This window comes from Zootoca vivipara, chromosome 13, assembly GCF_963506605.1.
Source record: "Zootoca vivipara chromosome 13, rZooViv1.1, whole genome shotgun sequence".
Taxonomy (NCBI): Eukaryota; Metazoa; Chordata; class Lepidosauria; order Squamata; family Lacertidae; genus Zootoca; species Zootoca vivipara.
In genome coordinates, this window is record NC_083288.1 from 9,109,228 (window position 1) to 9,127,283 (window position 18,056).

Here is an 18,056-nt window from a genome sequence, read left to right on the forward strand (position 1 = left end):
TTATGGTGATAATTCAGGATAATGGTTTTCTTTAATCAATGGACTGCTAAACCATGTAGTAATAACTATAAAGAAATCCGGCGGCGCCAGGTTTATCAGATTAGATTAGATGACTGCAGTCGATGGCAGTTTACGATCGCTCTTGCAACTGATTACAGACAGTCCCTGTGTTACTGCAGACCGTATATGGTAGTATTTATTTATTTCACACCCTTATATATTTCTACACCCCTAGGACAGCAAGCTAACTTAAAGGCTGCGGGACAGACCACATGGCACACATTTCCAGGCACTTTCCGCCCCTCAAAATTTGACGCCCGAGGCGGCTACTCCGCTCTGCCTCATGGAAGAGCCACCTCCGGCCACCTCACTCTGCTGGGCATGCCTTGGAAGAGGCAGATTCAGACTCAGTCTGTGAGTTGTTTGGAAGCATTCTGGGGGTAGCAGATGTTGGAGTTGTGGATCTGCTGCCTTGTAGGAAATTGCCTTGAAAGAGTGCCTCTTTGTCACCCTCTCTCTCAAAAAATAACAATAGATATACTGTGGTACCTCGGTTTACGAACTTAATCCATCCCGGAAGTCCGCTCTTAAACTGAAACCGTTCTTAAACTGAGGCGCAATTTCCCTAATGAAGCCTCCCAACCAGGGGCGTCGCAATGGGGGGGCGATGGGGGCGGTCCGCCCCAGGTTCCACTCTGGGGGGGTGCCAGGTGGCCCCCACCCCCATGACTCCCAAGCAGAGCCTCCAGCCTTCTGGCGGTGCACCGAGCGGACTTTTTACCGGGAGGCTGGAGGCTCGGCTTGGGAGTCACGGGGTGGGGGTGCCGAGTGGCACCCCCCCACACACACGCCAAGCGGGCTTTCGGAGTTTGGAGCTGGAGGCACGCGGCTTTGGAGTCGCCGGGGGGCAGTGATACCCTGCTATGTAACACGCATGCACAGCACGATGCTGCGCATGCGTCATTACGTGGTGGGGTATCGCTGCTCCCCCGCGCCTCTAAAGCCGTGCACCTCCAGCTCCAAACTCCAGGTAAAAAGCCCGCTCGGCGCTAAGCGGGCTTTTTACCTGGAGTTTGGAGCTGGAGGCGCGCGGCTTTGGAGGCGCGGGGGGCCGGTGATACGTAGCTACACCACTCCCCCCCGGGTGCATGGCAATTTGCCGCCCCGGGTGCCATGGCGGCTCGCTACGCCGCTGCTCCCACCACCGGTGCCCTTCTACCATTTGGCTTCCGTTCTTAGTCCGAGGTAAAGTTCGCAAATCAGGACACTACTTCCGGTTTTGCAGAGTTCGTAAACCGAATCGTTCTTAAACAGTGCTGTTCTTAAACTGAGGTACCAATGTATATTGATACTTATTCAAAGTTTTGCAAAAATACAAACCCATTACAAATTAACTTTTTATAATATACTTAGATAAAACAGCTAATATACTTAGATATATAATATACTTAGATAAAACAGGTTCTCTGTCCTGCAGCTACATATGATATTCATTCCTTAAGATCGAACCATTCTCTCTTTTCAGTCTTCAAATCCAGATATTACAAGAAAGTTGCAGATATTGTGCAGGATAGTGTGCACCCCGGAAATGATCTCTTTCAGCTTCTGCCTTCTGAAAGGAGGTATAGGGTCATAAAGACCAGGACTAGCCGCCTGAGAAATAGCTTCTATCCAAGAGCGATTTCCGTTTTGAACGCAGCGAAAGGCAGTTTGTGAGGGAGGGTCTGTATTCAGTTGTGGGGCATCAGAGTTTTAGGGGGCAAAGCAGGAGGGGTATTAGAGTTTTTAGGGGGTTAATTATATATAGGCGAGATGGGTAGCGAGTCAATATGCATTTTTTGGATAGTTGGCTGGTGGTTGTTGCAAGTTTGATGTAGATTTTCAATTTTTGTGGTTCGGCATGGGACAATGACAATAAAGATTATCGTATCGGATCATTTCCACGCAAAAAGTCCACAATAAATTTCCAATCCTTAGCAAATGTCAATAATGATTTTACCCTCCACTTGTGTATTTGTCAATAAAGCAAGTGTTGGAAAAATGCCACAGTTCCTCTCCAGCCAATGGCCACCAGCATGCATCCCACTGGTACCCAGTACAGTTGTCCCTGCAACTTCCTGGGGGCCCAAACCGACTTGCAAGAGCAGCACTGCGGAGTCATTTCGGGAGTGACCTTTGGCTCTGCAAATTGGCCTTGCCTTGGCTCCTGTCCTTTGGTCTCAGAACAAACAGTGCTGCTGAGGTGTCTCGGTTTACAGCCTCTTGTGAAAAGCTGCCAGTTAAGGCAGCAGTACAAAGGTCTCAGCTGTATCCTTTCTCAATTTGTCCAACGGCTTCCGTCCCATAGGGCACTTTATGAGCTCACAAAATGGATTATGATGACATCGGGAGGTGCCTAGAAGTCTTTATTCACATTCAAGCAAAATGTGATTAACGCCAAAGGATAAATGGACATAAATCTGACATCAGGAATCACAAGACAGAGAAACCAGTAGAACACTTCAATCTCCCAGGACATTAGAAGATCTCAAAGTAGCTGTCTTATTACAAAAGAATTTCAGGAATAGACTGGAAAGAGAAGTTGCTGAATTGCAACTTATTACCAAACTTAAAACCATGGAGAGACCTAGTCTGAATAGAGACTTTGGATTCTTATCTCATTATACACGATAAAGCTATTTTTAGCCGTCTCACCCCTTGCTTTCTCCTGTAAGACCAATTGCAGTCGTTAACAGCCGTCAACAACTTCACCACATTTATCAGCCAATCACCCATTCCCACCACCCTTCTGAGTAATACCCCTCCCCACCCTCTGACTATACATAAGGGTCTGGTGACTTCTGTTTCAGTGTCTCTGAAGAAGTGTGCATGCACACGAAAGCTCATACCAAGTGCTACTGAAGGAATGAGGAATTTTTTTATTTTGCTTCAACTCAGACCCACACGGCTACCTACCTGTTCCTTATACCGAGTCAGGTTATGGGTTTAACTAGCTCAGCACTGCCTCTATTGATGGGCAGCAGAGTGCCAGGATGTCAGGCAGGCAATCTCTGTGAGCTCTCCCTGGAAATGAGGGTGATTGAACCTGGATTATTCTTCAAAGTATGTGCTCTGTCGCTGAGCCACACCCTTTCTCCCGAACAGAATCTTCTTCTTAGAATCATAGAATCATAGAGCTGGAAGAGACCACAAGGGCCATCCAATCCATCCCCCTGCCAAGCAGGAAACACCATCAAAGCATTTCTGACAGATGGCTGTCAAGCCTCTGCTTAAAGACCTCCAAGAAGGAGACTCCACCACACTCCTTGGCAGCAAATTCCACTGTTGAACACCTCTTACTGTCAGGAAGTTCTTCCTAATGTTTAGGTGGAATCTTCTTTCTTGTAGTTTGAATCCATTGCTCCGTGTCCGCTTCTCTGGAGCAGCAGAAAACAACCTTTCTCCCTCCTCTATATGACATCCTTTTATATATTTGAACATGGCTATCATATCACCCCTTAACCTTTTCTTCTCCAAGCTAAACATACCCAGCTCCCTAAGCTGTTCCTCATAAGGCATCGTTTCCAGGCCTTTGACCATTTTGGTTGCCCTCTTCTCGGCCCTCCAGATGTTTTGGGACTACAATTCCCATCATCCCTGATCCTGTGAGCTAGGGATGATGGTAGTTGTAGTCCCAAAACATCTGGAGGGCCGAGTTTGCCTATGCCTGTCTTTGCGGTTCAACTCATCTATTACATTTAAATAATCTGTTTTCAATTTTTTATCAATACAATAGAAGAAAAAAATCCCTTTCTGCGAAATTAGTCTAGGGCGGCACAGCCAAATGTTGTTGGAACCATATTTAATCAGGTAATTTTTGAAGCTGTCCCATTCCTTTTTTTAACCTTATCTCCTGAGTGGTTTCTTATTAACTCTGCCATTTTGGCGAGTTCAATGTACTCGCACAACTTTAACTGTCATTCTTCTTTTGCTGGTGTTAGCTCGTTTCCCCCCCAATATTTTGCTTTTAAGATTCTGGCTGCTGTTACTACATAAAGAAACACGCTTTGATTTTCATTTGGAATGCTTATTGTTAAGACCCTCTCCTTCTATCCAAAATGAAAAAAAAAACCTTCCAGCAGCACCTTAGAGACCCACTAAGTTTGTCATTGGTATGAGATGAGCTTCATCGTGGGGGTGGGGGGATTTTAATCGAGAACCGGAAGTGTCTGGGCATGGGAAAGGCTCTGCGCTCCCTTACCTCTAGGGGTTTCTTCCTTTGCGATCTGCCCAGCAGAGGAAGATCTCCGGAGTCCGGCTCGTCGGTCGCTTTTGCAACGAGCCTCGTCTTCCCGGAGGAAGGGGGAGGATCTGCGCCAGCGAGGGCTCCGTACAGCTGGTAGGAAACGGAGCTGGCTGGACCCCAAAGTGCGTTCCCACGCGAGAGGGAGTCTCAAAAGTTCTCCGCGCTTTTGCGCGCTTCGTGCGGAGTAGCCCGTTGCGCGCCCGCTTGGGAATTAACTTGTGGCTCTCACCGTGGGGAGGGACTCGGCTCCCGTTATGATCACAGAATTGGGGCGAGAGTGCTCCTGAGCAGGTGCAGAGTATTCAGGGCCGGATCGAGACCTTTGGAGGCCTTAAAGGTTTGGGTGCCCCCATATCATGGGTGTAGCCAAGGTGGGAGAAGGGAAGGGCAGCTGCCCCTCCGCCAATCAATAAAAATCAGTACAAATACATAGCTAACTGAGATTCTGCCCCCCCAACAAAAGACCTGCCCTCCTAACAAATTCAGAATATAAACAATAATAAACTGTAAAATGAAATTTTATTTTGGGAAATGAAATGAAACCTGCAGTAAGATGGAAAATAATGTTTATGTTTACATATGAACCCCCCCTTTCCTTTTTCCAATTGCAAAGCCTTTGATTGGAGCCTCAAAACCAGGTAGCCCCAAACTTCGGCCCTCCAGATGTTTTGGACTACAATTCCCATCATCCCTGACCACTGGTCCTCTTAGCTAGGGATCATGGGAGTTGTAGGCCAAAACATCTGGAGGGCCACAGTTTGGGGATGCCTACTCAAAACTAACCACACCAGGGAGAATTGACATAAGTGAAGCCCACTCCACTCCATTGACTCAGCTGAAGTCCTTTGCCTTCTCCCCTCCCAGGTCTGTCTCCTGCAGTGACTCTCCCTCCTACCCACAATGCAGCAGTCAGTACAAAAGGTCTGATACCCAATAGGATGCTCATTTTCCAGTTGTGTCTACCTGTAATCCATTTATAAACACACACACAACCAGTGTGGTGTAGTGGCTGGAGTGCTGGACTAGGAGCCGAGAGAGCAGGGTTCGAATCCCCACACAGCCATGAAACTCGCTGGACAACCTTGGGGGCCAGTTACTGCTTCCAGTGCCGGATTTACGTATAAGCTAAGCAAGCTATAGCTTAGGGCCCCACTGTCTTGGCCCCCCCCCCCAAAAAAAATTAAAGGAAAAATACATGGAAGTACATTTCTAAGATATAAGATAAGTTCAACAATTACTTTGATAAAATACATATTTTGTTATGCAAATGGCTTTAGATATCTATTAGGCCCATAAATTACCATATAGCATATATTCAACACACACAAAACAGTGACAATTTGTTGTTGACAAAGGACAGCTGGACATATAAAGGGCCCCATTACCGTACCTTCAGGAGCTTAGGGCCTCATCAAACCTAAATCCGGTCCTGACTGCCTCGCAGGGTTGTTGTGGGGATTAAATGAGGAGAGGGAGAACAATGTACACCACCTCAAGCTCCTTGGAGGAAATGTTAGGATATAAATGCAAGAAATAGATAAATGAATAAATAGGTTTAAAAACTGACAAAAAGACAGCACATAAATGTAGCAAAAGCAGCAGATAACTCTGTAACCATGTCCATCCCCTAAGACTCTTGGCAAATGTCTTCTGCTTCATTGTCGGTTGTACATTTTCTACCAGTTTGTGCAGAGAACGACATGCAGCCCTGAAAAACAGCAACACTGGTTTCAGGCAAGGCCAAAGTGCAGGCTTTTATCCGGTACTCATCCTGCCACCCCGATGAGGCCAGTTGTTCAGTCAGTGCTGCTGAACTTTGAACCTCATTCTTGAGATCTGTTACAGTCTGCAACTCAAGCTGGGCTGATCGGATGCTGTTGCCACTTTGCTGGAAACCAGCAAAAATCAAGGTTCTGGAGTTTGGATAGCTCAGTTGGTAGAGCAGGAGTCTCTTAATCTCAGGGTCGTGGGTTCAAGCCCCACCTTGGGCTTCTGTTTCATTAGTTTGATGAATAAAAATGATGTCCTTTTATGATTATGATTATGTACTCAATAAATGGGGTTTTTTTGGGGGGGGGGGAATTCCCTGGATGCGCACTTTAATGAAATGTGTGGCGTACACCTATGCAAAATTGTTTTGCTGGGATTCTCGACAGGAAGTGCTGTGTCCTTAATCGAAATGATTTAGCCTGCCTAAAATGAAAATACGTGTTAATATCATGACAGACTTATGCTGAAGAGTTTACTTTTCATCAATAAAAGTTTTAAACACACCTACACGGAGTTGCCGAGGGAGGAGGAGGAGGAGCGGACCCAGCGACACACCCGCCCCGCGGCCGCCTGCTTGGATCCCAGCTGGGTGCGCGGCGGCAGCCATGGCGGGAGAAGGGCCGCCGGCGGGAGCCGAGCACCTGCCTTGACGGCCCCTGGGCGCCCCGTGAGCTGCGCCGGGCTGCCAACGTCAGGAGAAGGAGACCTGGCTGGCAGAGTCGGGAGACCACGAGAGCGTCAGCCCCTGCCCCCTCCCACACAGCGCGGACTCCGGCGGGCGCCTTGCGGCCGTCTGGAGGGCGCCGGACGACTCCCGACGTTCGGGAGAAACCGCCGGAGTCCACAGCTGCGCTTTGCGCATGCGCAAAGGACTCCCGAACGTCGGGAGCGTCAGCGTCAGCCCCTGCCCCCTCCCACACAGCGCGGCTGTGATGACGGGCGCCTCAGGCGCCGCACGGCTCGGGAGTGGGGCGCAACTGCCGCGGACGCCGGACGACTGCCGCGGGCGCAGCGGCTCGGCGCCCCTGGCAGCCCGGCACCCTGGTGCATTGCGGGCGACAATCGCCCTTCTCGTCACCGCACGTCACGGCACACCAGCCAGCGTCTCGCGGCACACTAGTGTGCCGTGGAACAGCGGTTGAGAAACGCTGGACTAGATGACCCTTGTGGTCCCTTCCGACTCTACAATTCTATGATTCTATGGAGTTCTGGCATTACAAGCAAAACAAGTGAGCAAACAAAGTGCCACACTGGAGGCATGAGTGCTGGATTGCTGTAGCTGGCAATTTTCAGTAAATGTCGTGGACCCTCTTTCTTCAAATTTGAAACATTTCCCTCCACCACCTCCAGTTTGCTAAAAATGGAGACTTTCGCTGAGGCACCCCATGAATAATTTTGGTTCAGCCTGTGCCAAATACCTAAAGGATCTACTACTCCTTTCCCATTGAAGAGCTTTTATGCTTGCGAGACTAAATGCTTCCCCCTCCGCAGTGACCAAAGGCAGATTCCAGTGCTGGATTTACGTATAAGCTAAACAAGCTATAGCTTACGGCCCCACTCTCTTGGGGGCCCCAATTTTTTTTTAAGGGAAACAAAACTGGATGTACATTTCCAAAATATAAGATAAAAAACGAATAAAGGTGGCGCTGTGGGTTAAACCACAGAGCCTAGAGCTTGCCGATCAGAAGGTCGGCGGTTCGAATCCCTGCGACGGGGTGAGCTCCCGTTGCTCGGTCCCACCTCCTGCCAACCTAGCAGTTTGAAAGCATGTCAAAGTGCAAGTAGATAAATAGGGACCGCTCCGGCGGGAAGGTAAACGGCGTTTCTGTGTGCTGCTCTGGTTTGCCAGAAGCGGCTTTGTCATGCTGGCCACATGACCTGGAAGCTATACGCTGGCTCCCTCGGCCAATAATGCGAGATGAGCGCTGCAACCCCAGAGTCGGTCATGACTGGACCTAATGGTCAGGGGTCCCTTTACCTTTACCTTTTACATACAGCAACAGTGTTTTGTGTTGTGTAGGCTCCTCTGATGTAAGCGATGGGCCCCGTCTGCTACCGGTAGCCTGCTCCCTAAAATATCATGGGGTTGCTCATTTCTACTTCTTAATTGTATTTTAGTTCAACAATTACTTTGATAAAATAGATATTGTGTTGTGTCCAAATGGCTTGAGATACCCATTAGGTCCATAAATGACCATATATCATATATTCAACACAAAAAACAGTGACAATTTGTTGTTGACAAAGGACAGCTGGACATATAAAGGGTCCCATTACCTTAAGGAGCTTAGGGCCTCATCAAACCTAAATCCGGCCCTAGCAGATTCTCACACATTACATTTCAAGCCCGTTTTTGTGCCTGCAGCCAGGAAGTACCTGATTCAATGAACCACATTCTCTTAGATTGCGCTTTACACAGCAGACCTCGCCAACTGATGCTGAGCAAAATGTTGGACCTCTGGCCCACAACTCCGAGAAGAAGCCAAATTAAGGTTTCTCCTGGCAGATCGGGACAAAGATATTACAGTGGTACCTCGATTTATGAACACAATTGGTTCCGGAAGTCTGTTCATAAACTGAAGCGAACTTTCCCATTGCAAGTAATGGAAAGTGGATTAATCCGTTCCAGACGGGTCCGCGGAGTACTCAACCTGAAGCGTACTTAACCCGAAGCATGGGTGTAATTGGTTCCGGAAGTCTGTTCATAAACTGAAGCGTTCATAAACTGAAGCGAACTTTCCCATTGAAAGTAATGGAGAGTGAATTAATCCGTTCCAGATGGGTCCGTGGCGTTCGTAAACCAAAGGGTTCCCAACGAACACTCCTTTCGGGAAATAGACAGGGTGTAGCACAGGCAGAGGCAAACTCGGCCGTCCAGATGTTTTGGGACTACAACTCCCATCATCTCTGACCACTGGTCCTGTTAGCTAGGGATGATGGGAATTGTAGTCCCAAAACATCTGGAGGGCTGTGTTTGCCTATGCCTGGATATCCAAATGCACACAACTATAGTGTGACCTTCTAGCTCTTGATAGCTTCACCCTTGTCTTTTTAATTATTCCAGTTAATTGAAATGTTTTCTACTGTGCATAGCTGCCAAGTCTCCTGTTTTCCCCGGGAAATCCCCATTTTTCCAGCTGTTCCTAGCTGAAAAAATGGATTTTTTTTGTTTTTCCCCGGTTTATTCTGGCGTGGTGGCCATTTTGGAACTGGGTGGAGCATGCTCAGAACCGACTTTTGATGCTGCTCTGCCCAGTTCCAAAATGGCTGCAGTGCGACTTCTGGCGCGGCGGCCATTTTGGAACTGGGCAAAGCAGCATCAAAAGTCACTTCTGAGCATGCTCCGCCCAGTTCCAAAATGGCGGCAGTGCTACTTCCGGTCTGCTATTTCCGCCCGGTCCCTTATTTCTCTGACAGCAACTTGGCAGGTATGCTACTGTGATGCCAATAAAGGTATTTGATTGGTTGGTTGGTTGGTTGGTTGATTTTGGTTCAGGATTGCTAAATTTGATTTCTTTCTGGTTGCTAGAGATACTGGTCACAGGAGGGCAAAAGTTATGAGATGTCTCAACAGCCTGAAGATCCTCAGGTCTGAAGATAATTTGCTGTAATTGCTTTGTGTGTTGCAGGGACCAGGAAGAGAAAGATGAGGTACGTCAGCACCCGAGGAGGAGCCGGAAGTGTCAGTTTCGAAGGTGCTCTTTTATCGGGCTATGCAAGCGATGGTGGTCTTTTCATGCCTCAAGAAATCCCGGCCTTGGACTATGCCACACTTCGAAAATGGAGCAGCTTCTCCTACCCAGAACTGGTGAAGCAATTGTGCTCCATCTTCATTTCGCCCGAGCTTATTCCGGAAGCGGCACTAAATGGTAAATGAATCCAGATCAGCTGTCGAGATTTGACAGCCTAAAAAACTATGTTAGATTTATTTCATGGGGAAATGGTATTTGCTCCCTTTCATATAATGTAATTAATTTCGGGTGACTCGACAACAGCGGTAGATGTGCTGGCAGTATTTCTTATTGTGATTTATGCAACTTTTATCAATGTGCGTTGTGCAGCAAAATCCCGGTCCCTGCCTTCAGGACAGTTTGAAATTTCAGCAAGAGGAGACAAGGCTGAACCACACAGGGTGCTAAAGTTGGATTCTTGTTCTTTTAAACTGGAAATATAGTCAAACCTTGGCTCCCAAATTCCTCCGTCGCCGTACATTTCGGCTCACAAATGCCCAAAACTCTGAAGTACGTGTTCCAGTTTTCGAATGTTTTTCGGAAGCCGAACATCCGACGTGGCTTCTGCTTGAGTGCAGGAAGCTCCTGCAGCCAATCGGAAGCCGCGCCTCGGTTGTCGAACATTTCGGTTTGACTGTAGCAGTCATGGGTGGGAATCAAGATCAAGACTGCAACAAGCAGCAGCCAGGGGGCGGAGTTAACCCTTTCCTTCTGTGCTGCTTTCCCAACAAAACTTCGATTGCAGGCATAGGCAAATTCAGCGCTCCAGGTGTTTTGGGACCATAGCTGCCAAGTCTCCCGTATTCCCCAGGAAACCCCCCGTTTTTCCAGCTGTCCCCAGCCGAAAAACGTTTCCCCCCGGTTTATTCTGGCACGCCGGCCATTTTGGAACTGGGCGGAGCATGCTCAGAAGAGACTTTTGGTGCTGCTTTGCCCAGTTCCAAAATGGCTGCAGCGCGACTTCTGGTGCGGCGGCCATTTTGGAACAGGGCAGAGCAGCATCAAAAGTCGCTTCTGAGCATGCTCCGCCCAGTTCCAAAATGCCGGCAGGGCTACTTCCGGTCTGCTACTTCCGGTCCAGTCCCTTATTTCTCAGGCCAGAACTTGGCAGGTATGTTTGGGACTACAACTCCCATCATCTCTGACCACTGGTCCTGTTGGCTAGGGATGATGGGAGTTGTAGTCCCAAAACATCTGGAGAGCCGAGTTTGCCTATGCCTGTTCTATTTGCACCAGCAGAAAAGAACATCTCTGACAAGCCAAATAGTATTGGGGATTGGGATCCAAGACCCCAGCCCTTAGGGATGAACCAGGGTTCTGTCTGACCACAAAGATTAGCCCAAATTTGTGGACCCCTGGCCTTGCATTTCCCCCTAATTAAATATTGTTGCCCTTATTCTGGAGTGCAGCCCTATTGAGGTAAAACTTGACTTGACCGTCATGTTAATATGTCTGAAGGGCCAATATACTGCCATGCCATTTTTTCCCCCATGGTTCCAAGCTAATGATGTCTTTATGATTTTGTCGTCTTCCGTTAGACCTGATTGACAGAGCCTTCAGCAGGTTCAGGCACAAAGATATTGTTCACCTGTCAAGACTGGAGAAGGGCTTGAACGTTTTGGAGTTGTGGCATGGCGTAACGTACGCTTTCAAGGATCTGTCCTTGTCCTGCACAGGGCAGTTCCTGCAATACTTCCTGAAGAAGAAGAAGAAGCATGTCACAATTCTAGTGGGTATGTTTGCAGCTAGGATGAATGGATTTCTGCTTGTCTTTAATCATGTGCTGCCTTTGCTCAAGATGCATTTGTTATTTATTTTTCCCTGGCTTGGAAGTATTTGTATTTGCACTTAGGCCCATTCTCTTGTGTTCTATAACCCACCGCCAAGGGCTGCGTATTTCATAGAATCATAGAGTTGGAAGAGACCACAAGGGCCATCCAGTCCAACTGCCTGCCAAGCAGGAAACACCATCAAAGCATTCTTGACATATGCCTGTCAAGCCTCTGCTTAAAGACCTCCAAAGAAGGAGACTCCACCACACTCCTTGGGAGCAAATCCCACTGCCGAACAGCTCTTACTGTCAGGAAGTTCTTCCTAATGTTTAGGTGGAATCTTCTTTCTTGTAGTTTGAATCCATTGCTCCATGTCCACTTCTCTGGAGCAGCAGAAAACAACCTTTCTCCCTCCTCTATATGACATGCTTTTATATATTTGAACATGGCTATCATATCACCCCTTAACTTTCTCTTCTCCAGGCTAAACATACCCAGCTCCCTAAGCCGTTCCTCATAAGGCATCGTTTCCAGGCCTTTGACCATTTTGGTTGCCCTCTTCTGGACACGTTCCAGCTTGTCAGTATCCTTCTTGAACTGTGGTGCCCAGAACTGGACACAATACTCCAGGTGAGGTCTGACCAGAGCAGAATACAGAGTGGGCACCTCGACAGAGTAGAGAGTAAGAAACAGGGCAGATAAAAATCAATGATTTTTTTTAAAAAAAATATCAAAACAATCAGATTTTTTTTATTTAAATCGGATTTTTTGCTTTAAATTGGATTTTCAACATACAAAATGCTTTGGGAGGAAAAATCTTTATAAAGATAGTTTTCTATTTACCGGTAAGTTACATTATAGTCCTAAGGCTATTCATCAAGAAATAAGGATTTGTTTTAAGTTTTTCATGTGTGCTAAAACTCAGTCTAAGTTTTTATTATTATAAAAAAACCATTTAACCACATCAGTTAACAAGCATGGATACGTATGCTATAATGTTACTGTTTTAGGAAATGATTATTTTTCTCCTTCCAATAAAGTACAGCAGAAAAGTTGTCCAAATATAAACAGTTAACTTATTAAACCTCACAATAATTTCATAATTATCTGTCTATGCATTTCTAATAGTATAACCAAATCAGTAATTTTTTATACAACTGTAAAAACTACTCTGAAAATTTATTATTCCAAAAATGAAACCTTCATCTGGTTGTAAATATTAAGATTGTAACAGCAAGGATGAGTCTTTCTGTAAAAAAAGGATTTAAATCAAGTCTTACTGACTAGTGATTTAAATCGTGATTTAAATCGTGATTTAAATCGTGATTTGATTTAAATCAAATCCACCCTAGTATTGCTTACTGAAGATGTGTATTTTACTCACACTATATTGTAGAATTGTGTGATTAGTTTCGGTCTGTGGTTCCCCCCCCCAAAAAAAATATATATAGGTGCTGATATGGACCATGTGCTTCCCTGCTGCTTGCCCACCCACCCACTTGCTCCCCCCACATACCTTTGCCATGTCCTCCTCCGCCACTCTTTCCTGAGGCCACAGGCGTGACCTTCCAGAGGTGCTTGTTGCAACCCTTACGATTGCCCAAGGACATTCCAGGAAAGTGCCTGACGATCGTAACAGGTTGCACCAGAGCAGAGGCGCTTTCGCGTGACGGTTTTGCAATCGCCAAGCAGAGGAGGAGGAAGAAGAAGCGGCAAAGGTATGGGTGGGAAGGGGTGGGCGGGCAAGTGGCAGTGGCGAGATCGTGGCATGTGCGCAGGGGGGGACGGGTGGCTGTACGGTATACCAGCGCGCCCTGCCTCAACATAAGTGCTGGTGTCAAAAGTCTTAGAGTCCCAGTGCTGATCTCGATTTACATCTGGAAAACAGGTTCTGCAAAGCAAGTGGCCACACTGAGCAGGCTTGGCCACTGGGCATCTTGTCGTAGAATAGGGTCCTCCATTCAAAATCTGTTGTACAAATACATTGAGAGAGAAGGAGAGACAGATTGCAATACGGTAATTGCACTAAGGCAATTTGCTCCCATGAAAAATAATGATGGCTGTCAGGGGATTCTTTCGACTACTCTAGAGTAACGACGCTCCTCATGTCACTTTTCCACAACGTGTTTATTGGTGCCTCTATTTACAGTGAGCTAGGTGTAGAAACATGTCTTCTTACTCCGATGCAGAATCCGGAGGTGCCCCCCGGCGCGAACGCTCCCAACATAAAAGTCGCGGGACACTGAATCTCCTCCCCTTTCCTCTCTTTCGTAATTCCGGAACTGGAGGAAAGGGTCTGCGTTCCATGTTTTCCCTCTCCCCCTTTTCCCCTTCTCTCTCTTCCCGCCTGTAGAGTCTGGGCTCTTTCCTCCTGCCTGAGCCCTGGCACTCTCTCTCCGTGTCCTGACTAGCCTCCCCCGAGCCTGTGCTTCCTTCGCTGCTCGGGGAGGGGCTGCTCTTGATGATAAGGGGAGGTACTCTGTACTCTCTCCCCCTTACAATGGCCATAAACTTTTTTTAAAAAAACAACAACATTTTTTATTTGGTTTTTCAAATAAAGTTTTTCAGTCTTGGTTATTTTTTTAAACAGGGACTTCAGGGGATACTGGGAGTTCAGCCATCGAAAGTGTCCGGGGTGAACAGAACGTGGACATATTTGTTCTGTTGCCACGCGGCCTCTGCAGTCAGGTGCAAGAGCGGCAGATGACAACAGTGATTGAAGACAACGTCCATGTGTTTATCAGTGAGCAACTTCATTTTTAACTTCAGAATGTTTCTGGGTTCGGTCATTGTGGATTTGTTGCCTAGTGGTCAGGAGTGGTGAGCAGTGCTTTTTTTGGGGGGGATGGGACGCAGGGGTAGGCATACTCCTAAATATTTTGTGAATCCAAGTTTGGCCTCATTGAGCGGCAGTATTTCAACATGGGGGACGGGGTGGCACTGTGGTCTAAACCACAGAACCTAGGGCTTGCCGATCAGAAGGTCGGCGGTTCGAATCCCCGCGACGGGGTGAGCTCCTGTTGTTCAGTCGCAGCTCCTGCCCACCTAGCAGTTCGAAAGCACGGCAAAGTGCAAGCAGATAAATAGGTACCACTCCAGCGGGATGGTAAACGGCATTTCCATGCGCTGCTCTGGTTTGCCAGAAGCGGCTTAGTCATGCTGGCCACATGACCCAGAAGCTGTCTGCGGACAAACACCAGCTCCCTCGGCCTATAGTGCGAGATGATCACGCAACCCCAGAGTCATCCACGACTGGACCTAATGGTCAGGGGTCATAGAATCATAGTTGGAAGAGACCACTAGGGCCATCCAGTCCAACCCCCTGCCAAGCAGGAAACACCATCAAAGCATTCCTGATATATGTACCTTTACCTTTACCTATTTCAACATGAGTAGGAAAATGAGATTACCGCTAAACATTTTTTTACTGGTGATAAGTTTTTTTACTGGTGATAAGTATTAAAGTCTCCAGGAAGACTCCTGGAGAGTCTTCAGGAAGACTCCTGGAGAGGTCTGTCTCATTCCGGAGGCTGTATGTGCCCCCCAGGTGTGTTCCGACAAGGCACATTTCTGCGACAGGACTGATGCCTGCCTCTTCCATCCCTGCTTCTCCCTCCAGCCGAAGGCAACAGTGATGAAATTGATGAGCCAATCAAAGAACTGTTTGCGGACGAGGATTTTTCAAGAAGACACAACCTGATGAGTCTGAATTCGATCAACTGGTCCAGAATTCTGGTGCAGATTGCTCATTTTTTCTACGCCTACTTCCAGTGTGCTCCGTCTATGGATTCCGTTCCGCTGCCAGTTGTGGAGGTAGTTGTTCCAACTGGGGGAGGAGGAAATCTCACAGGTTAGAAAAACAACAACCCAACACCCCCCCCCCAAATGCTTCCTTGAGTCATGATGAATTGTGCTGGACCTGTCTGCAAGCTGCATCACTGGAGATGGGAGGAGCTGTAAAACGAGCAGCATGTCAAAGATAACTTTTTATTTTGCTGCTTCAGTGCATACCTAGTACAGTGGTACCTCGCAAGACGAATGCCTCATGCAATGAAAAACTCGCAAGACGAAAGAGTTTTGCGTTGCGCAAGGGACTTGCAAGACGGCGAGGTTTTCTATGACCGCCGCTTCGTCTTGCGAAGCGTGGCCATAGAATGTAGCGCGGGAAGGCGGCAAAGGAAGATCAGCTGTCAGCGCGGGAAGCTGACAGTTGATCTTCCTTTGCCGCCTTCCCGCGCTACAGCTGGTTCCCGCGCTTCGGCTCCATCCCCCTCAGCGCCGCCACCGCTACCTCCTGGGAAAGCTCCCTCCCTCCCTCCGCCCACCGTACCTGCTACCCGCCGTATCTCGCCAGCTCGGAGTTGATGGCGATCCGGCAGGAGCAGCAACGGGGCTTGCCAGGCAGCCCTTGGTGGCAACAGCGCCGCCGCCAGAGCCTTAAAAACTTCCGGAGCGGCTGTGGCGGGTGAGTTGGCGCCTTTTTTGTGCTTTTTTGCCCATAGGAACGCATTGATTAAGTTTCAATGCATTCCTATGGAAAACCGCGATTCACAAGACGAATTTTTTCGTGAAACGAACTGACCCGTGGAACAAATTAAATTAGTCTTCCGAGGTACCACTGTACTCCTAAACAATCTGGCCAAATTTCTGAGGTTTGCTGAATATTTCTCCTAGTTTATCGTGGGTTGCTGAGCTTAAGTCATTGACTGAGACCCAATGAAAATTGCATAGACCTGGGATTGGGCCATAGCTGCCAAGTTATCCCTTATTTTAAGGGATTTTCCCTTATGCTGAATAGGCTTCCTCGTGAGAAAAGGGAAAACTTGGCAGCTATGGATTGGGCTCCTGGAATACAGCCAGTTTATGTAACCAGAACAACTAAATTATGTGACTTGCATAAATTACATAAGCAGAGCGGAGTGTGTGCTTTACATATTTCTGCAGTTCTATAGTGGTATCTTGGTTCTCAAACTCAATCCGTTCCGGAAGTCCGTTCCAAAACCAAAGCGTTCCAAAACCAAGGCGCGCTTTCCCATAGAAAGTAATGCAAAACGGATTAATCCGTTCCAAACTTAAAAACAACCCCTAAAACAGCAATTTAACATGAATTTTACTTTCTCACGAGACCACGGATCCATAAAATGAAAGCAATAATCAATGCACTGTACTATAAAATAAATAAGACAATATTGTAGATGATAAAAATAAACATTATCATTTTTTCTTACCTGCACTGATAATAGTCATTGTTCGGATGTGGGGCTTTTATCCATTTTCGCAGTTACACAATCAATCAGTCAATCAGTAGCTGAACTGGGTTCCACACAGTTACAAAAACAAATTAACCAAAAAAGCCTCAAAAACAAAAACACCAGATAAATAGCAAAAACAAAAGCGCCAAACTTAATCTGTTCCGGAAGTCTATTTGACTTCCGAAATGTTCGAAAACCAAGGCACAGCTTCTGATTGGTGCAAGTGCCCCGGAAACAATAGCCGACAGACGCATCGGACGTTCGGCTTCCGAAAAATGTTTGAAAACCGGATCACTTCCGGGTTTTTGGTGTTTGGGAACCAAGGTACCGTTGTATCACCAATCACAACTGTATTCATTCCTGTATTGACAATAAGATCAAATAGAATAGTTGAAATGATTTCGGTACCAAATTGTGCATCTGCTTTACATAAGGAGATCTGTGGTACAAATTACTGATGGTTTCTTTCTTTGGTCCAGCTGGGTGTCTTGCACAGAAGATGGGGCTCCCCATTGATCTTGTGGCAGTGGTAAATGACAACGACGTGGTACACAGAGCTATCCAACGGGGCGATCTCTCGCTGTCCAGGCCTGTGAAGTCAACACTGGCTTCAGCAATGGATATTCAGGTAATTTACCTGGAGAGGAACGTGCTGTTTAGTATGGTAGACATGTGAGGACCAGCTCATCGTAGCTCCCTGAGCCTCCCCCAGCCGTGCTCACTCCATTGATGGACCATTCCATCAGCCTTGCTGAGAGATCGGCTCCATCGGCCTCCTCTCCCCCCCCAGTTGTCAGTCATCAGCAGCTATCCATCAGGCTGATGCTTAAGAATCAGCTACATACGGCTTCCATTCCAGCTGGCTTTTTGCGGGAACTACTGGGCAAGAACTGGTGCCTGAGTTTGCCTGCCAGTATGACAGCCAATTTCCTCCCTTTCTCAATGGAAAAGGTAGAGAGGGAAACACAGGGAGTCAGTATGGGGAAATCTGTTGGGATGTTCTTATTGGATGAAGCCCTGGTTGGTCTTGCAGAGTGACTCAGCTGCCTCAAGATCCTAAGACCGTTCTCTTGAACTATTTAGAGAAGGGATGGAGAAGCTGTGGCTTTCCGGGTGGTGTTGGACTCCAACTCCCATCAGCCATAGCCAGTGGTCAGGGATTATGGGAGCTGTAGTCCTGAAAAATCTGATCTCCCTGATTTAGAGCCACACCATAGCCCTTTGGGCTATGGGGAATGTGACTGTG

The 18,056-nt window shown here is 47.4% G+C and overlaps 1 protein-coding gene across 3 annotated transcripts in view; it reads left to right on the forward strand.

The window, feature by feature from the left end:
- The first annotated feature begins 4,262 nt into the window (after positions 1 to 4,262).
- THNSL2 (threonine synthase like 2) overlaps positions 4,263 to 18,056 on the forward strand; it is a 28,478-nt gene continuing 14,684 nt past the window's right edge. For 2 of the 3 annotated variants that reach the window (XR_004693816.2, XM_060282263.1), the window contains exons 1-6: positions 4,269 to 4,378; positions 9,685 to 9,924; positions 11,325 to 11,519; positions 14,149 to 14,301; positions 15,178 to 15,408; positions 17,290 to 17,438. Coding sequence is in view for 2 of the 3 variants with exons in the window: in XM_060282263.1 (XP_060138246.1) it covers positions 9,702 to 9,924; positions 11,325 to 11,519; positions 14,149 to 14,301; positions 15,178 to 15,408; positions 17,290 to 17,438 (951 nt within the window). In the remaining variant the exon portion in view is untranslated. Of the gene's footprint in view, positions 4,379 to 9,684; positions 9,925 to 11,324; positions 11,520 to 14,148; positions 14,302 to 15,177; positions 15,409 to 17,289; positions 17,439 to 18,056 lie in introns of all 3 variants that reach the window. The other variant, XM_035136592.2, reaches the window with a different exon arrangement.